The sequence below is a fragment of the Phycodurus eques genome, chromosome 6 (genome assembly GCF_024500275.1).
Source record: "Phycodurus eques isolate BA_2022a chromosome 6, UOR_Pequ_1.1, whole genome shotgun sequence".
In the NCBI taxonomy this organism is placed as follows: domain Eukaryota; kingdom Metazoa; phylum Chordata; class Actinopteri; order Syngnathiformes; family Syngnathidae; genus Phycodurus; species Phycodurus eques.
Window position 1 is genome coordinate 12,254,877 of NC_084530.1, and position 21,756 is coordinate 12,276,632.

General features: G+C 41.5%; 2 protein-coding genes across 4 annotated transcripts in view; one reads left to right on the forward strand and one right to left on the reverse strand.

The window, feature by feature from the left end:
- The first annotated feature begins 95 nt into the window (after positions 1 to 95).
- Positions 96 to 8,897, forward strand: LOC133403646 (nuclear distribution protein nudE homolog 1-like). The gene is given in 10 exon segments (XM_061678719.1): positions 96 to 521; positions 812 to 928; positions 1,128 to 1,281; positions 3,262 to 3,410; positions 3,500 to 3,636; positions 4,908 to 5,035; positions 5,037 to 5,085; positions 5,176 to 5,261; positions 5,359 to 5,513; positions 5,642 to 8,897. Coding segments are annotated over 9 exon segments (1,038 nt in total). The 5' UTR covers positions 96 to 521; positions 812 to 842; the 3' UTR covers positions 5,736 to 8,897.
- Positions 8,898 to 9,160: 263 nt separating this feature from the next.
- The window catches only part of LOC133403645 (myosin-11-like), a 32,689-nt gene continuing 20,093 nt past the window's right edge, over positions 9,161 to 21,756 (reverse strand). For 2 of the 3 annotated variants that reach the window (XM_061678717.1, XM_061678716.1), the window contains 22 exons: positions 19,765 to 19,873; positions 19,530 to 19,661; positions 19,133 to 19,339; positions 18,871 to 19,008; positions 18,661 to 18,784; positions 18,387 to 18,558; positions 17,854 to 18,066; positions 17,576 to 17,720; positions 17,272 to 17,478; positions 17,086 to 17,190; positions 16,853 to 17,005; positions 16,504 to 16,752; positions 16,192 to 16,404; positions 15,798 to 16,010; positions 15,542 to 15,703; positions 15,083 to 15,211; positions 13,747 to 13,835; positions 13,538 to 13,661; positions 13,250 to 13,458; positions 11,957 to 12,065; positions 11,687 to 11,859; positions 9,161 to 10,734 (listed from right to left, as the gene is read on the reverse strand). In XM_061678717.1, coding sequence (XP_061534701.1) covers positions 10,608 to 10,734; positions 11,687 to 11,859; positions 11,957 to 12,065; positions 13,250 to 13,458; positions 13,538 to 13,661; positions 13,747 to 13,835; positions 15,083 to 15,211; positions 15,542 to 15,703; positions 15,798 to 16,010; positions 16,192 to 16,404; positions 16,504 to 16,752; positions 16,853 to 17,005; positions 17,086 to 17,190; positions 17,272 to 17,478; positions 17,576 to 17,720; positions 17,854 to 18,066; positions 18,387 to 18,558; positions 18,661 to 18,784; positions 18,871 to 19,008; positions 19,133 to 19,339; positions 19,530 to 19,661; positions 19,765 to 19,873 — 3,502 coding nt within the window. In that variant the 3' untranslated portion in view covers positions 9,161 to 10,607. Of the gene's footprint in view, positions 10,735 to 11,034; positions 11,068 to 11,686; positions 11,860 to 11,956; positions 12,066 to 13,249; positions 13,459 to 13,537; positions 13,662 to 13,746; positions 13,836 to 15,082; positions 15,212 to 15,541; positions 15,704 to 15,797; positions 16,011 to 16,191; positions 16,405 to 16,503; positions 16,753 to 16,852; positions 17,006 to 17,085; positions 17,191 to 17,271; positions 17,479 to 17,575; positions 17,721 to 17,853; positions 18,067 to 18,386; positions 18,559 to 18,660; positions 18,785 to 18,870; positions 19,009 to 19,132; positions 19,340 to 19,529; positions 19,662 to 19,764; positions 19,874 to 21,756 lie in introns of all 3 variants that reach the window. The other variant, XM_061678718.1, reaches the window with a different exon arrangement.

Genomic DNA, 21,756 nt, shown 5'->3' on the forward strand with positions numbered 1-21,756 from the left:
AAACAAGGCATTATGATACTGCCTCTAATTTTTTTAGTCCATAACCTTTCAAAGATGGTTGCAATCTGTTTATTATTGTTATATAGACTTTCCATGATTTTATTCATCCATTCGAATAATAGCCTCCTTACGATACAAACCCTTGTTGACTTGTTGATCTTATTTTAAAAAAAATCTTATTTTATTATTATTATTATTTTTAAATTTGTTAATCTAATCAAATATCCTTTTCCCTCCCTTGTGACGGTTACGTCGGAAATCCCCGCCCACTACATCGATAAAATGATTGTGTTGATTGGGTAAACGCTTATAGTCGTCATTTGTTTAGCCCAATAGCGTCTCGGAATTCAAGCTTCTGTTTGTAATTCATTGGTGGAAAACCGCAGTGTAGTTTGAGCTGTCGGCCAGAGCTAAACTTAGTTTGTTCGAGCAACGCACATTACTAGAAAATGTGTACGAAAGCTCTTAACCAGGGATATAAATATTAACCGAATCTGTTTTACTATTTCCTTTGCATGCAGGTGAGTTTATTTTAAACATCCGTTTAACTTGGCGTGGTGTAACCTTGTTTGCTAAGATTGCTAAACCATAAAAATGTTACATGTAAATTTAACAGTCGTTTTGTCTTCCAAAAACTAGTCAATATTTCCGCATTTTTTTAACGATTATTTTATGTGTAAACACTAGCCTACTGTGGCAAATGGTCTGCAGATTCCTCCGTTTATATTAGCGTGTTAGCATCTGCTAACAGCAGTGACGGTGTTGTGAGACAAAAACATTGTTAAGCATGTTGCATGATGCACTTTTTAAGTTGGGCCCCATAAAGCCGAGCACCCTGAGACATGGGCGAGCCGACAACACGCAACTTTTCGACTCTACAAGAGGAGTTGGGCTTCTGGAAGGAGCAGGCAAATGCACACCAGCAGAGGTAGTATCATTAAATATATAGTAATAATAAATATAATCCCAATAAAAACACTGACCTTTTCGATACTATGATTGTGGATTCTTATAGACACACACACACACACACACTAAACCACCGTCATTTGTCGTCATCTTGAATGTAACACTCATGAGTGATGCATGGAGGTTGAACTCATTTGGAATCGTTGTGCTGTCACTAGGGCAGATGAAGCTCAGGAGGAGCTGCAGGAATTTCAGCAGATGAGCCGAGACTATGAAGCAGAGTTGGAAGCCGAGCTGAAGCAGTGTGAAGTTCGGAACAAGGAATTGTTGCAGGACAACCGCAGGCTCCGTATGGAACTGGAAAACATTAAGGTTTGATTGATAAGTGAAACTGAATATGCATGTTTTTCGGGGGGGCGGGGGGCAACAAAGCAGACAGCCTTCCTCTTTGAACTCGGAAGCCCATGAAACTCCTGCCCCTCTCAATGGTAAAGGTCCATGATGAATGTCTCTTCCTTGTTGGGTCACCACAGTACTTTAATTTTGAAGGGCTCGGAATGCCTGCTTTTCACACTTCTAAACATAACAGGCGACGATTCCTTGTAATGCTATTGCACTACCATTTTACAGATCGAAGAAAAGCTAAGGTTCGTTTTCACTATGCTATCAGTACAGAGGAACCTTTATAAAATGGATCCTGATATAACGGGATACAACTGACCGTTAGGACTGAACAATGTGTCCAAAAATAGTTTCCATTTGTCACTTACATTAGCAACAGCACATACAATCTGTTCAGAGTAGTAATTCCCAACAAATTTGCTGTGAGAGATCATTAGGGGTGCAGTGGGAAATTATCCACTTTCACTTGATTTGGCCAATAATTATTAATTACAAATCTTTGTTCATCTATTCTATGCCAGTGACGTATTGTGACATGCAGAACAATTAAATTATTTTCCACTAGATAGCAGAAGGTACAATAAACGTGTATTCACCTGGTGCCATTCACCCAGCACAGTAAATTATAATTTATGGCATCCTGCAAATATGTCAGCTTTGATATAATTTAAACAGGCTCAGATACTCACCTGCAGTGTATCTGGTGCATATTAGGATTACAGCTTTTAATAGGGCGGAGGAGGCCTTTCATCGTAATAATGCATTTTCTTCATCAGAGTTGTGGGTGAGCTTCAGCCTATCCCAGCTGACTATGGGCAAGAGGCAGGGTACCACAGTGGTTGCCAGTCAATCGCAGGGTATACAGTGGGTACGGAAAGTATTCAGACCCCCTTAAATTGTTCATTCTGTTATATTCCAGCCATTTGCTAAAATCATTTAAATTAATTTTTTCCCCCATTAATGGTACACACAGCACCCCATATTGACAGAAAAAAATGGAATTGTTGAAATTCTTGCAGTAATATAAATATTATTGCAAAATAATATACCGTAATGGCCCTATATGACTAAAATATCACTCAGTAGCTCTAAATTGCCCATAGGTTTGAATGTGAGTGCGAATGGTTGTTTGTTTGCATGTGCCCTGCGATTGGCTGGCAACCAGTTCAGGGTGTACCCCGCCTCCTGTCCGATGACAGCTGGGATAGGCTCCAGCACGCCCGCGACCCGAGTGAGGATAAGCGGCTCAGAAAATGTTTGGATGGATGGATAGTGTGAAGACCTCAAACCATAACTGTTAATGGAAAAAATCAGTTTGATTGTTAATCCGTTTGTTTATCAGGTTACTTCTTGGTTCGCAGTGGATGACAAATAAATGCAGTAAGTAAATAAATGAAATGAGTGAATTTCCCATATTTGGCTAAGACCACCCCCTTTCCTCTGATTGGTTGCCTCCCTGTAGAAGACCCACTTGTGAAAGCACACAATTTTATGTTGTCAGCGCTGGCTCAGGAGCGGAGAGGTAGGCGGAGATCTTTGCTAGTGACGTAGATGAGCTCGAGAAATTCGAATGACCGAATTTCAGGCCTCTCTTAGCAGAAACATGTCTAGAACTCAGGAATGTGTGGATGATTTTAATTCATATTTCACATGTTTACTGATGCACCATGCAGCCAATATAACATCCAAAATAGTCAAAAAAGTTGGTTTGGTAACCTACGGGACCTTTAAGCTGTGTTCACACTAGTACAGTTGTTTTGTAGGCATTTTCTTTCATCAGAACAGAGGTTGTTCAGTAAAAAAAACATGAATAAAATCACAATCTTATTTATTACATGCCATTTTTAACAGCCGAAATATAATTTTTGTGTGTGTCATTTGCACGCTACACTGTTGAATCTGGGATGTCAGCAATATTTGGCATCTGACTGATTTGTGTGCTGCTTGCAGGAGAAATTTGAGAGCCAGCACACTGATACTTTTAAGCACATATCCACCCTGGAGGAAACTCTGGCAGAGACGACAGCAGTCAAAGATCACCTGCAGAAATATATAAGAGAGCTAGAACAATCCAATGATGACCTTGAGAGGACCAAAAGGTCAGAATCTAAATCTCAATGCAATAGTTTTGCTGTAAAAATAGTTTCAAATTTTCAGGGACACAATAATCATCTCAGTTCCTGTCCAGGGCTACCATCATGTCTCTGGAGGACTTCGAGCAGAGGATGAACCATGTCATTGAGAGGAATGCTTTTCTTGAGAGTGAGCTGGATGAGAAGGAGAACCTGCTTGAATCTGTTCAGAGGCTCAAAGATGAAGCCAGAGGTAAACACAGCTATGCTCAGTGGAGTCGCTGCCGCCGTTGCTGACATCATAGGCTGTTTGTACTCCTTGAATGCTGGCAGATAGATCCATTCCATACATCCACCATCCACACACAGATGTAATTTCTGAATATTACTCCGCGGCGGACTAATATGCCAGCGCATCGGCCTGAGGTTCTGCCTGTGCGCTCGGGACCTGCTTTGGATAAGTCACAGGAGTTGACGAGACCAGGAAAAAACCCACTTCCGCCGCTTCTGCTGTTTAGAAATGTACTTTTACTCCGTTACAATGATCTAAATGTCGGTCGCTACTTTTATTTCAATTTGTTAAATTCCCCGATAGATCCATGCCACGGTCTGCTCGGTGTATTTGGATGCTGGAGAGGATTATTGTGCCATCGGGGATGTGTTCACATAGCCATGTCACCGTGAAGCACAGGGCGGCGGAACGTCCGAAGTATTTACTGGTCTTTGTGAGAAGATGAATATTGTCCATTTAGTTGGCTAGGGAGCATAGATTTGCGAGGTGGATCGACGGGTTGTGGCTTTCGGAATTTTCTCTTTCGGAACGTGAGCTGCACTTGGGCACGCTACCCTTTTTGGCCATAGACCGCAGACGATCCGCTGGTGAGTAACTCCTAGAAAACCTGAGCGGTTATGTGACAGTTGGTGAAAGAGAGTCCGCAGTAGACTCCCTAATGTTTAGCAAGTCTTCCCTTGTGTAAATAAGTCCAATAATGTCTCTAAAGACGAACGAAAATCACAAAAACATGGACAATACTAGGGTTACCGAGGCGACCAAACGGTTAGGTGCCATCTAGATACCAAATTCATTAAATGTTACAATGTTGCAAAAAGGAGTACACACCAATGACTAAAGGTGATTATCTAAAATTCGGAAAAATTGTTCTCGTGATCGCTGACGTAAACTGGATAAAAAACATAATCTCGAAATGGGTGTTCTTATTGGTTGAGCACGACAGTAGAACCTGGTTCTATGGTCACCTTGACATTTTCCCTCTTTGCCATCATTAGTCGTCTTCTGTGTTGGCATGAACATTACAAGTTAAAGCCAAAGGAAATGCAAAACACGAGTATATATTCTTTCAGACACTCACTCAATGAAGTCTCTTCATGTGAGATCTCCAAAGTACTGTGCGACTCCAAGAAACGTTTGACAATTTCCGAATTGTACGTGTCAGTGAAATTTGACTTTACCGGTTGCACTTTTTACTCTGTACAACATTCCTTTGGTTGTCCTGTTTGATACAGATCTTCGCCAGGAGCTGGCTGTGCGTCAGAAGGAAAGGCGACCATCCAGCAGCATGGGCAAAGACCTGGATCGACCGGACCTGACGTGCCCCTCTCCTAATAACCCCCCGACCCCTATTACCCCCTCCTAAGCCTCCCAGCGCGTTCGCCACACCACCTGCATCCAGCATCCGGCGAGGTGAATAGAGAGACTTGCCTTTCTGTTTTCTTAAATGTTTAATGATGCCAGTAAGTTTTATATTCCCCCTGTTCTTTTGTTCTGTGTCAGGTGATGGTCTAACAGGGACTCCTCTTACAACATCTGCAAGAATATCTGCACTGAACATTGTTGGGGAGCTGCTGAGAAAAGTTGGGGTATGAGATGTATTTGTCTCCCTTGTTTTATGTCTCTATCATGATGAAGTTTGTGATCGTGTGTAAGCTGTCTGTGTTGTTGTTTGTGGCATGGCAGAATCTGGAGTCCAAGCTGGCCTCGTGTCGTGACTTTGTATATGACACATCGAGTACCCGACCAGCGCTGCCAGCTGCCCCTGCTAGTCCTTGTGGGCTAGACGGTGGAGCTGACATCCAAGCTAGCAGCATGAGCCCTCCTCCACAGTATGACAGGTGAGAGGGATTCACAACTAATAAACTATACAGATTGGGACTGGACGTGTGATGAAATAAAATATAGTTTTAGTGTGTGGGAGTTTTAATATGAGGATGTCTTAAAAGTATTTGTGCTTGTCTTGCAGCTTAGTGAAGCGGCTAGAGTTTGGACCAGCACCTCCACGAGGTGTCTCTTTGGGTGCTCAGTCGCCAAAGGGAGGAGTCAAGATGCTGCTGTGAGAAAACCTGCCCCTCCTAACTTCACCTCGCGCCAACTCTCCTTCCACCTCCCAATACCATCAGAACTTTGAACATTGAACTTATTGAACCTGAAACCCACTTTCTTTGCTCCCTGCTCCACATGTGTGGAATTCAGCTGCCTCAGATTCACCTGTATCACACCATATCATGGGATGTGGCACACCGTTTATGTGTAACATCCACCTTCACTCATGTCCATGTGGTAAGGAGCTTGAAAACATCACTGTATTGACTTACTGCCTGGCTGTAATGGATCACTCCCATGCAACAAATATTCCAGACATGTAAGTGACCCTAATTTCAGGACCATTAAATGATCTAAATTAACAACACTAGGTTGTTGTTTGAGTACAAACCAAAGCTGTGATGAGGGAAATACATTTATATTTTTTCAATAATGCATTTTCTTTAATTCTTTGATGCTTTAGGATTAATCCATTCATTGAATTCAATTATTAAATTAATTTTCACGTATGATGTAGGGCTGGGTGATATGGCAGAAAAAATTCAAATTTTTTTTCTATACCTTTCAATCATCACACTTCTTTGCATATTTTAAAAACTTTTTTTAAAGAGTCCGTTTTAAAGCATCTGTACTAAAAACCAAAGCTAGAGGATTAGTTCATTTTATAAACTCCTTTTAACACTTCTCAGTCAATATTTAGAACTGTAACCCCAACATGATATTGGCATACTAAGCAGATAAACAGTTTTCACACAACAGTGCAACGAATGTTGAACAATATAAACAGATTAACAAGCTTTACAAAGATTTACAAACCACCTGAATCATGATCACACGATTGATTGGTTGCTTTGGTCTGGCGACCTCACCGCTATCAGTGGCTAACTGCTAATGCTACTTGTGCTGGCAGCAGTGATCGGAAGGTATGTATTGACTGCACTTGCGTTTTCAGGCTTTCCGCATAATCACCTGGGTGGTTTTTGTCCAGTCTCTTCCTTATTGTTGTCATGAACACTGACCTTAACTGTGGTGGTACTTTTTCGAATTAATAAGCAAAGTGTTGCCCGTTTTTGAAGGCATCGACAAAGTGCTGTGAAAACGTATTTGCTCCCTTCTCAAATTCTCATATGTTTGCAGTTTCCCCACTTTGTTTAAGATCATCAGACAAATATAACCCAAGTGAACTTAAAATACTGTTTTTTAAATGATTTCATTTATTAAAAAACAATTCAGTTACCTGGCCCTGTGTGGAAAAAGTAATTTCCCTCCTTGTTAAATCATGAATTAATTGTGGCTAATTACAATTTCTGGTCAATTTTCACAGCTCACACCTAAGCCTGATTCCTTGCAGACCTGTTCAATCAAGAAATCACGTAAACAGAATATCTCCTGACAAAATCAAGTCAGACAAAATATCTAAAAAAGCTGCAACAAAATGACACCATCCAAACAAATTTAAGAACGGTCAAGAAATAAAGTCTATCAATCTAGAAAGGGTTACAAAGCCATTTCTAAAGCTTTAGGGTTCCAGTGAACCATAGGGAGAGCCATTATCCTCACATGGCGAAAACATCGAACAGTGGTGAACCTTCACAGCAGTGGCTGGCCAACAAAGATTACCCCAAGAGAACAGCAATGACTCATCCAGGAGGACACAAAGGAACTCAGGACAACTTCTAAAGAACTGCACGTCAGTGTTCATGACACAACAATAAGGAAGAGACTGGACAAAAATGGCATCTAGGTTAGAGTTCCAATGCAAAAACCACTGCGCATCTTACCTTTGCAAAAAAAAACATCTGAATGATTCCTGAGACTTTTGGGAAAATATTATATGGACTGGCCAGATGAAAGTTGAGCTTTTAGGAAGGTTTTGTTATATATGGTGTAAATGTACCACAGTATTTCAGAAAAAGAACATCATACCAACAGTCAAATGTGGTGGTAGTGTGATGGTCTTGGGCTGCTTTTCTCCTTAAGGACCTGAACAACTTGCTGTGATTGGATGGAACCATGAATTCTGCTCTTTAACAGAAAATCCTTTAGGAGAATGTTCAGCCATCAAGTTTTTTCACCTCAAGCTAAATGACACTTGGGTTCAGCAGCAGGATAATGATCCAAAACACCAGCAGATCAACTTCTGAATGGCTTAAAAAAACATGGTTTTGGAGTGGCCTCGTCAAAGTACCGACTTGCAGCTGATTGAAATGCAGATGACATGACCTTAAAAAGGCCGTTCATGCTAGAAAACCCTCCATTTTTGCTGACTTCAAACAATTCTGCAAGGAAGAGTGAGCCAAAATAGCTCCACTGAGATGTAAAAAACTCATCGCCAGTTCTAGAAAATGCTTGATTTCAGTTGTTGCTGATGAGGATGGCCCAACCAGTTATTAGGTTTAGTGGTCCATTACCTTTTCACACAGGTCCAGGTAACTTTGAATAGTTTTTTTCTTAATAAATGAAATCACCATTTAAAAACAGCATTTGAAGTTCAATTGGGTTATATTTGTCTGATACTTACATTTAGTTTTATTTTAAACTGGAGAAACTATGCAAAACTATAAGAATTTGAGAAGGGGGCCAATACTTTTTCATGGCACTCTACCTTGCACATCGGCTAGTTAATAACATTGCTCCACTTCGCTTTGGAGACACCGGCACACAACCGATGTTGCAAACTTGCAGAGCGGCCGGCTACCTCTATCGCCGGTCCGGAGCCGGGGTGAAGAGCGGACGACGGTTGAGTCGGACCGGTAGTTTCGTTTTCCTGACTGACTGTTGTCACACAGATTCCTGCCGTGTTAGATCGAGAAATACGCGCACAGCTGATAATCGAGATCGACAGGAAATTCATCATGATCTTTGATCTCCATCATGTAATTGCCCAGCCCTAATCTGTTGCGTTGGAGCTTCATTTGTGGGTTAATATAGGAAAATGTTGCTGCCAGGGGTTGGTTTTAAACCAATGCTGCCTTCCTCCACATTATTATCTCTTGATTTGAGGTGACTTTAATTTTTATAAGTGCACACACTCTACTGAATGTAACAATTGTTCTGTTAATAACTGTTGACTCATACGTCGGGACTGGGGAGGGAAAGCAAGCAATAATATAGTTGATCCGGTTAATGAGATTCACTGTTTGTAGTTTGACTAGTGTATATTTGATAACCTTTTTCCTGCCTTTTTTTTTTTTTTAAGGGGGGGGGGGGGCAATTTTGAAATAGGAATTAGAAGAAATAACACTCTTTAATATGACTGTTTTCCCCCTTTGAAGCTGTTTCAGGTCAAAGATTGTGTATTTTGTTTTGCATTCAATTCCTTGTGGCCTTTTATTAATTTGATGTGTTACACCAAACTCTGACCCCTGTTGAACTGCTTCAGTTTGACTTGTGAAATTACTGATCTCCACTGAAACATTAAAAGGATATCATGGTCTTTTTTTGTGCATATAGAGCTTTATTTTTGTGTGCAGGTGGTTCAACAATTATTAGAAAGAAATTGTGCAATTGTAAACATCAGTTGATTACATAACTGTATTGAACAGTCGAGAGTGATTAGCAGTTACAAATTTTAGAATACAGACTGAACTTCTGTTGTCAAGAATGCAGCAAATTGTACAAGAGGTGACCCTAAACCTTTGGTAACCTTTTATATGTAAAAGTATGGAACAGTGATCATACAAAATCTCATAGTTGAGTACTATTTAGGGTACAAAAAGCACACTGGGTGTAGACGACATCGACATTTCCAATCTCATACATCAACAGCAGTCACAGGCAAAAAGACAACCGTAGCTGCAGTAGTTCCACATTTACACGAGGGGACATACTATCCAAATGTGACATACAGTATTGGCTCTGCTGGCAGGTTAGCATGGTAATTAGTGGCACCTATTGTATACAGAATGTTGCATTACTAGTCATTCAGTGGAGCACTAAATGGAAACAGTAAATCACACGGGAGTGATGGCACAAAAGAACCCCCTTGGTTGATGTTTAGTTTATCAATTTGATTTGTGTCAAGAAAAAGTGCTCTGAAACGAGGATAAGTCAGTTAACTACTAGAAATGGCAGACAAATATATGCTACCTGGCCTCTTGAAATGAAACAAACTGGATTTAACTAAGCATAAAGGTTAGAGTATGCCATTGATTACTGAAATAGTTGATATTTGTCCCTAACTGATGCAATTAATAGCCTCTTTCTTACAAATAAGACATTGTGTGGTTGTGGCTCCAGCAATGCAAAAAATGCCATGTGGTCTATTGAATACAGATTTGACCCTGTTCTAGGGTGATGCGTAGGAATTGGGGATGAAAGTGATTACCACCCATTATGCTACATGTAGCAGCTTGTGTAGGCAGTGTTACAATCTGGGTTGGTATCAGTTGGTCAGGGTTCCCATTCTGTGCCCATGAATATGCTGAATGAACAGGTTTTAACAATGATGGATTGTTGTTTCTTCTTTGATGGCATGGGTATATTCCAAGATGACAATGTCTCAAAGCCAATGCCATTTGGCTCAAATCGTAAAAGCATTTTCACAAATGATTGATACCTTCACCCCATTGAGGATCTTATGAGTGTGCATCACACAGAGGTCTAGCTCTCATTGTCAATACAAGATCTTGGCCAAAAAAACCATCTCTGAGTAGTAGAAAATGTGACATTGCATGGGCTTACTTAAATGATGTCAAATGAGTGTGAGCTCAAAGATACGGCAGCCGAATTAAACAGTATGCTACTTTTCTCTGGCCAGGCAGTGCATATTTGGATGTGAGGTTGAACTCGGGAGATGGAAATAAAGCAAAAGATTGACCTCCATGATCAAGAACAAGTATTGTCAGAAGAAGCTAGTATTTGCTTAGTTGATGTCGTCTCATCTCTCAGTCTGCTGACTTTCCATTGAAGTCACTTTGGGAGTCCGCATCCTCCTCAGACGCATCCTCAACCACCCTCCGACCTCCGCCAGTACGCCGAGGTGCGCTGCCAAAGGAGGGCTCATTTCCACGCCTAAAAGGTCACAGGTACAAGATGACACAGCGGCCACAGGAGAGGAGTCAGGACCGTTTGCCGAGCTCTTTTCCTCGGCTGTGTCACAAAAAAAATCTAAGAGAAACACTTGTTATGTACCTGGATCATATTTGACTAAAAGCATTCTGTTTATGGCAATTCAGCAAAGCTTTTAGTTTGAAAGTGGCTGACCTAATTCTCTTGGTGGGCTCAGTAAGTTGTTAGAAGGAAGAGTGTGAATTGGAAATTAGGGATTTCTTAAGAGATAATGAGGATAGAGTAATTTAGATGTAGCGGTACCTGCTGTATTACTTCTTGAATTAGGGGTTGCCTCTGGAATACAAAAATAAACACATTTGTGTTGCCTTAAGAGTTTATTTGATGTACTATATACATTACAAGAAAACATTTTAATCCAATGACAGAGCTACTTGAAAAACATTTGCACTACAAATTGTACAAAATTATATACTGCATGATAGTTCTAAAACTTCTATGTGGCTAAATAACGTAACCATGTTAGAAATTACTCTCAGCAGGATGAAGTGCAGTTCTACAAGAAATACATTTCTGTCTGTCAAAACAACAATATTAACTTTGAAAGAGTTTTTGTAGATTGTGCAGCTGTACCCAATGAAGAGGTTAGTATGAGTATATTAGGATGACTGAATTAAAATCTTGCTGGTGTTGTGCAAGCTGTGTTGGATGTAATTGTCAGATTGAGCAAATGTAGTGGCTGATGTTAGGGACAGTGAGTGTATTTGTATGCGCACCTAATTATCTTAAATTCTATTATTGCGTGCGAAAACAATTTCCCAATGCAGATATTTTAGTCTCCTCATGTCATCTATTGCTACGCATCCTTGTCCCACTGCACTGGCAGTTCAAAGAACAGCAACTATAAATGATTTGTTCAGGTCAGGAAGAAGGTTGACATGGAAAATATTCCTACCGCAGTTTGCTCTTGAGAGAATTGACCTCGCGACTCATGGCATCGTTGGCCTCGGTGGCTTCATCCAGCTCCCGCTGCAGCTTCCTGCGGGCAGCTGTGGCTCGCTGAGACTCCTCCTCCGACTCCTCCAGTTGCCGCTTCAGCTGCTTCATGCGTGTGTTTGCCTTCTCCGCCTAGTGTGGAATTGATCAAGGGAGCATTCAAGTCTAGGATGCACCACTTCTGCTACCGCCAGCAGTCCTGAAATTGATGGAAAACAAATGATCCTACCTGGTCTTTGTACTGTTCTGCCTGTTTCCTTTCATCCTCCACCTGCATTATCACATCCTTGAGCTTCTTATCCTTCTGGCGCACACTCTTGGCAGTAGCTTGCTTCTCCCTGAAAAACAAGGGACAATCTCGGTGTGATTCATTTCAAACTGGACAGTAGCTCTGCAAGGACTGCGGGAGTTGCAGGTTTGAGACCTGCTGCTGGTGAAAATAGGGACTTGGGATGGTTACGGAGGAAAGGTTCCTTTGCTTTCTCAGTAGGCCTACTGCAGCAACTACATTACATAGCACTGGAAAAAAAATCATTGTAGTATACTGTAATGGACATGCTCTCGCCAGATGGCACCATAACCCCCAAATTGGGACTGCAACTCTGTCTCCGCTCCCCCGCCGAGACAGACGGTCACGGGCATGCCTGGTTTATCTCACACGGACGCTAAATGAATTACCAGGCAGTCTGCAAGAGTTCATCAAAAGCAGAGACCGGGAATCCTGACTTCTCACCCGGACTTTAAATCAATTAGCAGCTACCCCAGAAACCTGGACTCCCAGTCATCAGAAGACCCCTTGTGTGCAGGACTCAAGATACCGACCGAAAAAAGCTTGAAAATCCGCTGGTCCCACATGCCAAGATAAAAGTTCAGAAAGGACCATTTGTTCTTTGAAATGCAACTGAAGACGTCTGGGACAATAGATGAGACACGAGCGACACCTACAGGCGGTGGAGAGTTACTGCAGACATAGCTTCACTGAATTTGAATGTTGTGTGACATTTTTTATAGAATTTTGCATGAATGCCCCCGAGTGCCTCTCACCCCACCAATGTTACTAGTGATTGTATTTCTCCGAATTTGAATGTCTGCTGGTTAAATTTGTTTGCCAACCGAATATGCTTGTGTTTATCTCAAAACGAAAGCAGAAATGTTATATAAACAAACTGCTGAGTGTTATTAGCTACGACATAAGGTTGAAACACTCCCTGCATGGATTAAACAGTGTGTGCGTGACAATGTAAAGCTGGAAACTAGTTTCGTTATCTTAGATCCAATTATTCATATTTTATCCCACTGGTTTTAAACCACAAAATAATCCTAGGCGCTGGTTTAGCCAGGAAGCCCCACCGCTCACCATGAGGTGGTGATGACACATTAGACCTTTCCCCGCCGCAGGGCATCCTGCCAGCGCCCCAGCTACCCTTTCGTGTGCCGGGACAGTTTATTATTTATTATTATTTATTATTAGTTTATTTATTTAGGTATTGCATTGATTATTGGGTGTTTCCATGTCTCTGACCTGTTCTCCTGATCCAGCTGCTCCTCCAGTTGGGCCACCTTCGCCTCCAAAGCGATGATGGTGGATTTGAACTTAGACTTGACCTGGTTCTCCATCTCACTGAGCTTGGCCTTCATCTCCTTGTTCTGGCGCTCCATCTGCTGCCGAGCGCTCTCGTTCTTCTGAGAGGCCGAGCGCTCCGTTTGCAGCTCGTTGTTTATCTGATCCACCTGTGGCGATAATACATCCTGGTAGCAGGTACACAGACAATTTGGTGGGCCGGAGATGTGATCTTGTTTATACGGCAACCTGCTGTGTGCTCTTCCTCAGCCTGTCGTTGAGGATCTCCATGTTGCTCTGCTCTTCCTCGAGTTCCTCTTCCAGCTGGGAGATTTTCGCTTCCAGCCGACGCTTCTCATCTGACAAAGCTGACCTTTACGCAAGAAGCCCAAGTGTGGTCAGATTGGATCAAATGATAACATCAGTCCTTCTACAAATAAAGACAACACATGACTGACTTTCCAGAGGAGTTGCTTGCCAGCTCATCTGACAGCTCGTCCCTTTCAGCTTCTGCTTGCTTCCGGGCCCTCTCAGCAGAGGCCAGTTCCTAAAGAACCATGACATGAAACATGGGTTTGAGCCTTTATTTTGCACCTCTCCTCACAAGCAGGTTGGGGGTTCTTGCCCGGTGGCCACAATGCAGGTTGATGTCTTGGATAGCCAGCTGTTTGAGCAATTATTCAATACCCTATTGCGCTGAGTTGTCCATATACCAGTAGACTTTGTCCTCAATTCAGCGCATTGGTAGAACGACTAGGGCACACTAGTAGTATGTTACTAGAGAGGCAAAATTGTGCACTGCGTCAGCGATTCACAACCTGGGTGATCTGACACCCTGGTGTGATGTGAGAGATCATCAGTGGTGCTGTGGAAAAATTATCCAATTTCACTTAATTTGTCAGAAAAATATTATTTATTATTTACAAATATATATTTGTTCATCTATTTATGCCAGTGACATGTACTGACGGGCAGAACTTCTAAATATTTTTCCATGAGAGGACGGACAGAGCAATAAACCACAGTATGTATCCACCTGTTGACATTCATACAACAGAATAAGTTATGGCTTCCTGTGAGTACGTATATCAGCTTTGTGTTCAATTGAACAGGCCCACGTTTCACCTGAGGTCAATTTGTGAGTAAATTATTATAAATTATTCATACATTTTGTGATGTGTGTGTGTGTGTGTGTGTATATATATATATATATATATATATACATATATACATATATATATATATATATATATATATATATATATATTGTGCCGTGAAATCTTTCTGATGTAAAAAGGGTGCCTTGGCTCAATGAAGGTTAGGAAACACTTCACTAGTTGACAACTGCATGCTACTAGTACTACTAGTGGTATTATAATATATATTACTAGTTAACATCTAATATATATTAATAGTTAACTGCAAAGTTTTACATCACTAGTAACATATACTTTTTTTTTTAAAAATAGTGCACTCGTTACTCTTCCAGTATTTAGAAATGTCATACAGTAGTGGAAGGCAGTAGTGGGAAAAAAACATCACTAATAAGACATATTTGCTCTACTAGTGCGCTCTAGGCATTCCAGTCATGTGCAATATGTCAAACAGTAATGGATGACAGAAGTGGAAAAAACATCACAAGTGAGACAGTTGTTCTACTAGTGCACCCTAGTAATTCTACTAGTGTGCTGAATTGTCTTACTAGTAAGCAAAAGATGATTCAGCATATTAGCAGGATACTGAATCAGTGTTCAAACAGCTTTCCTTAGTCTCGTTGTGAAGCAACACTGTTACCTCTTGCAGCTGCATCAACTCTGCCTCCAGGCTCTTGGCTTTCTTCTCACTCTCCTTGGCCGTAGTCAGCACTTCCTCACGGGCAGCACGGGCATCTTCCAGCTCCCTCTGGAAGTCCTTCATTTGGGCCTGGTGGAGGAGGGGAATCAGGATAGCATTTTTTTATTTACATGCATCTACATATGGAAGGAACAGGATAGGACAGCCTTAATTCTTTAGACTGGGATATTATGTTAATTTCGACAATTAAAATATATTTTTTTAAGGTGGACCTGTAGAGCAAAGAAAAAGGAAGCCTGTGTACAAAGAGAAAACCTTGCTAGATAGGGAGATCAGGGAGAACATTCAAACATCACACAGGAAGGCACAAGCCAACACCGATTTGAATCCAGGAGCTTCAGCAAATGTATAAAACCATATAATTGAACGAAACCAGAACTGAATCTTCTTATCTCTCACCTGGATCCTTCGGAGCTGCTTAATGGCCTCATCTCGTCCCTTATTGGCTGTATCAATCTGGCCTTCCAGATCTTTCATATCGGTCTCCAACTTCTTCTTGGCTGCTGCTGCTGAGGCCCTCTGCTTGCGTTCATCCTCCAGCTCTGTTTCCAACTCACGGACCTGCAATGAGTGTGGTCAAATTGTTAGATCACTGATGAAATTGGAGTAACTTTCTGTAATCGATGCTGCAAGGCAGACAAATGTTTTTCTTCACCTGCTTGACAAGCTGTCTCTTCTTTTCCTCTCCCATCTCATCGCGTCCTTGGAGATCCCTCTCAAATTGGGCCTTCAGAGCCTGCATGTTGACCTCTAGACGCAGTTTGGCATCCTCAGCCGCCTGTAGCTCGTCCTCCAGCTCCTCCAGCTGAGTCTTCATCTCCTCCACCTGGGCCTCCAGGCCTCGCTTGGACTTCTCCAGCTCATGGACCTGACATCAGCGTAGCATCAAATTAGCAACCTTGTGATGACCCATTAATTGATTCTGTTCAGGATCAAGGGTGAGCTGGAGCCTATCCCAGCTGACTATGGACCAGAAATGCACAGTCAACTGCAGGGCAGTGATGATGCATTCAGTGACGTTTGAAATTAAAAATGATTGTAGCTCGTACATTTTTCCCAACGTCATCCTTTGAGCTGATCAGATCCTCCATCTCTGTCCTCAGGGCCTTGTTGGCTCTCTCCAGCTCCTCTCTGACATCCTGAGCCTCATCCAGAGCCCTCGTCAGGGACAGAGCCTTTGTCTCCTTCTCTCTGGCCTCAGCCTCAGCGTGATCCCTCTCATCTGCGTATTTACTAGAGATAGACTTCTCCTCTGCCAGCATCTGGAGGCCAAACAACGTCAATTAAATGATGCATGTTGTCAAAGCTTCAAAATCTTGTCATTTAAGCAGTATAATGGCAACAATAAAACTTGGCAAAACCTGGTCAAACTTCTTTTGTTTCTTCTCAAGGTTCGAAACATTCTGCCTCTGGTTGTCAAGATCCATTAGTGTGTCCTCCAGCTCCTGTTGCAGACGATTTTTAGTCTTCTCCAATTTGTCGTGGGCGGAGGCCTTCTCCTCAAACTGGGTGTTGGCTGCCTCCAAATCTCTTTGGAGACGTTTCTTGCCTTCTTCCAGAAGCTCAGTGTTCCCGCACATTTCCTCCAGCTTTTTCTTTGTATCTGACAGCTGTAGAAGGTCCAAGGAAATTAGGAAACTGACCTTAAAATGTTGTTTGTTTATTTTTTTTCCGATCAAACATCAGGCTAGATATAAACCCATCCTTGACCTGGATGTTGAGGGTGGACACATGTCTCTCAATGTTTCTCTTGGACTCCATCTCCTCCTCGAGCTGCTCCTGTAAGTTGTTCTTGTCATCCTCTGCCTGTCGAAGCTTTGTGGAGAACTGCAACTTCTGACGTGTCTCCTCAGCCAGCAACTCCTGTAGGTGCCGAGCAGGTCAAAAGTCAGATCAAAACCCTGCTGCTTTCAATCAGAATATTGCTTTTCTACTGCAGTAACCTGTGTATCCTGGAGTTGGGCGCTAAAGCTGGCAACATCTTTGTTCAGTTTAATGTTCTTGCCCTCAGCTTCATTCAGTAGGTTTGTCACACTCTCCAGTTCAACCTGTGGGAGGATGAACATGTATTTTTATGGATTTTGCCTGTCCTCCTTGCTGAGTGGAGTATACTTTAGAAAGCCAATTACAGTGATCTTAGAGCAGCGTTCTCCCATTTCAGCCTTCTGCTTCTCACTGTCATTTAAGCGGGATTGTAAATCTGTCACTTGACCATCCAACTTCTTTCTCTTGTGCTCCCCGTCTTGCTTTGCTTGAGTGAGAGAGCGCACCTCCATGGTTAATTCAGATGTCTCCTTATCCAAAGCTTGTTTGGCCTTCTCCAAGTTTGCCTTTACCTGGAAGTGGAGAGAAGCTTTATTGTAAACAAGTCATAAATTATACAACTAAAGGAAATCAAATAAGTACTAGTGTGTGAAATAATGGCGTCATTACTCGTTTAGACTGTTCCAGTTGTTCTGTTAGCTCTTCCACAGCCTGTGTGTGTTTCTGTCTCATTTCATGTATCTGGGCTTCATGGGTCCGGTTCTCCTCCTCTATTGCTCTCTTTAGTATGGTCACCTCCTGCTCACGTTTGGCTCTGCAGAACAGATGGAAAGTTTACATTAAATCTACTAGAAAAAAAGTGACACGTTTTTTTTTCTTTTTCTTTGCTTTAAAATTATTTGTTTTCATTGTGTACAGTATATATTTCTGAAAAAAATATGTGTGACCTGAGTTCCTGCTGGGTGGCGGTACTGTCCAGGGTATCCTCTAGCTCCGACTTAAGAGCCTCCAGCTCTTCTCCCAGGTCACGTTTGATCTTCTCTACCTTGTTCCTAGCTGCTCTCTCTGAGTCGAGGTCTTCCTGCAGGTCAGAGATGTGGCCCTCCAGCTCTCGGATTTTCTTCAGAGCATTGCTTTTTTGAGCGGTCTCATCTTCTAATCTATATAAAGGAGGAACTGTGTTTAATACACTGGCAACTGTAGTATGATGCTCATGCTGAGATAATGTTAAGCAACAATATTCAATTGTATTTACCATAAAATAACATCTTCAACAGTATTATGATACATAAAAGGTATGCTAATTGGCCTTGTGAATGAAAATCTTGCATCATTCACATTTTCTTTGTCCTGTAAATTGTTAGCTGTCCCAGATAATTTCAGTGGACTGTTGGATTCCTGAGTAGAGCTAAACAACATATAGATGAAACCCCAGGTTGAAATACAAGACTCTGATTAAGAACTCATCATGAGACTTTACCTGGCCAAGGAATTCTGTAGTTCCTCCTCTTTCTTTGCCAGCTGGGCCTTGAGGTCAGCGATCTGGGCCTGCAGGTCCGCTAGTTGCTCCTGGAGATCATTTGACTCAGCCTCTAACTTGCGCTTAACCTTATCCAGCTCTTGCCGAGTCTTTTCCTCCTTCTTTAGACGGACTGGAAGTAGAGCAGAAGGTAAACAACTCAACAAACTATAAGATACAGTTTGATTGTAAATTGTGATTTCAACATATATGAAAGTTCTTAAAAAGTGATTACCCTCCAGTTCTGAGATCATGGACTCATGTTTATTTTTCAGTTTGGTGAGGTTCTTTGACTTCTCTTCTTCTTCAGCCAGATTAGCACTGTAATCCGCAACCCTCTCCTCCATCAACTTCCTCTCCTTCAAAATCAAAATGTAATGGTGTCTTAATTGCTGAGCCAATAATGCCACATTAACTTACTTCATTCTATTTTCCCTTCATTTACCTTCAGCAGCTTGTTGTTATGATCTTCCATCACCAGGATGTCATCTTCAAGCTTTTTGATCTTTCCTTCACAAGTGACCTTCTCCAGCTGCATCTTTTGGCGTGCATCCTCCTCCTCCTCTAAATGCTCTTCCAATTCCTACAACAATGAGGTGATAACAAGATACTGTGCACGCTTGCTTTTCGCTACTTTCAGAAAGCGTGACGGGAGATAAATGACAGCAACAATGAATACAAAATTAAGGAAGAAGCTAATTCACTACCTGCATCTGCTGTTGCATCTTCTTCTTTTCCACCAGCAGCGACTGAGAACGTTCTTCCTCTTCATCGAGTCTTGCCTCCATCTCATGAAGGATTTCCTCCAATTCCTGCTTCTTAGCTGCCAAACGCACCCTCATCTCCTCAGCTTCCGCATACAACTCTGTCTCAGCCTGAAGCTGCTCCTGCAGTGCATTTCTCTCTTCCAAAATCTGAAGCAAATTGACAATAAAGACTAGAGTTAACCACACAGTATGAAATGGAGTAACCCTGTGATTTACTGGCAATCTGTCTTGGGCTGGATAGGCAAAATAAAAAAAATGGATGGTTAGTAAATGGAGAATGGAATGTCAAATCTAGTAGTTGCCCAAAGTAAGTTGGTTCGTATTATTCATCCTTTACCGCTGTATGCTTGAAGGTGATCTCGTTTAATTCTGATTCACACTTTGCAGCATTTTCTTTAGATTTCTGCAGCTCTTCCTCCTTTAGGCTCATCTCCTCCTCCTGCCGCGTCACTTGCAGAAGAGGCTTAACCTTTTCGGGAGTGCAGAAAAGTGATGTCAATATAAAATAGTAAATTGTCTATCTATTAAGGAGGAGAAGAACCTAAGATATGAGGACCTATGGACATGCTGACCTTTGTGAAGAGTCTCCACCACTGCCAGTTTCTAAGTTTGAGGTAGGCGGCACAATTCCTTTGAATAACTTTCATGGCTGTGAGTTGTTGCTGCCTCTTAGTAAATGCCCTTTAAATGATCAACAAAACAAATATATAATGTATGATACAAGACATGCAATATGAAGAGTATACATCTATAACTACACTTATACATAAGTCACATCTGTGCAAAGCCAATAATTGAAAGGATGCATTTTTTAATTAATCCAATATAACAAATCCAATGAGATATCAGAGAGAAAAGCATCTGAAAATGTTGAATGGGATTTTCAATGTTAACTTTAAATTGCTGCCAAATGTACCGACTGGATTAGATCTGACTCTGCATACACATAGCAGTGCCATTAAAAAGCATTGGCCCCTTCTCAGATTCTTATATTTTTGCTAGGTTTCTCCACTTTAATGCTTAAGATCATCAATTAACTGTAAATATCACACAAATATAACCTAAGTCAACTTAAAATGCTGTTTTTAAATGGCGATGTCATTTACAACCCCAATTCCAATGAAGTTGGGATGTTGTGTTAAACATAAAAAAAAAAACTGAATACAATGATTTGCAAATAATGTTCAACCTATATTTAATTTAATACACTACAAAGACAAGATATTTAATGTTCAAACTGATAAACTTTATTGTTTTTAGTAAATAATTATTAACTTAGAATTTTATGGCTGCAACACATTCCAAAAAAGCTGGGACAGGTGGCAAAAAAGACTGAGAAAGTTGAGGAATGCTCATCAAACAGTTGTTTGGAACATCCGACAGGTGAACAGGCTAATTGGGAACAGGTGGGTGCCATGATTGGGTATAAAAGGAGCATCCCTGAATTGCTCAGTTATTCACAAGCAAAGATGGGGGGAGGTTCACATCTTTGTGAACAAGTGCGTGAAAAAATAGTCTAACAGTTTAAGGACAATGTTCCTCAACGTACAATTGCAAAGAATTTAGGGATTTCATAATCTACGGTCCATAATATCATCAAAAGGTTCAGAGAAATCACTGCATGTAAGCGGCAAGGCCGAAAACCAACATTGAATGCCCGTGACCTTCCATCACTCAGGCAGCACTGCATCAAAAACCGACATCAATGTGTAAAGGACATCACCACATGGGCTCAGGAACACTTCAGAAAACCAATGTCAGAACAGTGGTGAACTTTCGCAGGAGTGGCTGGCCTACAAAGATTACCCCAAGAGAACAGTAATGACTCATCCAGGAGGCCACAAAGGAACTCAAGACTGATGACTGATTCTAAAGAACTGATGGCCTCTCTTGCCTCAGTTAAGGTCACTGTTCATGACACACCAATAAGGAAGGGACCGGGCAAAAATAGCACCCATGGCAGAGTTCCAAGGCCAAAACCACTGCTGATCAAAAATAACAAAGGTTCGTCTTAATTTTGCTAAAACAAAACAAAAAAAACCCAAACAAAAACAAAAACAAACAGCTAAATGATTGATGATGATAAAGGATATTACATGGACTGACGAGATGGAAGTTGAGCTTTTTAGAATGTGTGTGTCTCGCTATATCTGGCATAAATGCAGCACAGCATTTCAAAAAAAGGACATCATACCAACAGTCAAACATGGTGGTGGTAGTGTGATGATCTTGGGCTGCTTTGGTCCTTCAGGACCTCGACAACTTGCTGTGATTGATATAACCATGAATTCTGCTCTTTAACAGAAAATCCTGAAGGGGAATATTCAGCCATCAGTTTGTGACCTCAAGCTGAAACGCACTTGGGTTCTGGAGCAGGATAACGATCCAAAACACACCAGCAAGTCAACTTCTGAATGGGTTAAAAAGCAAAATGAGGTTTTGGAGTGGCCGAGACGTCGTCCGGACGTGAAATGCAGTGGCATGACCTTAAAAAGGCTGTTCATGCTCGAAAACCTTCCATTTTTGCTGAATTCAAACAGTTCTGCAATGAAGAGTGGCCAAAA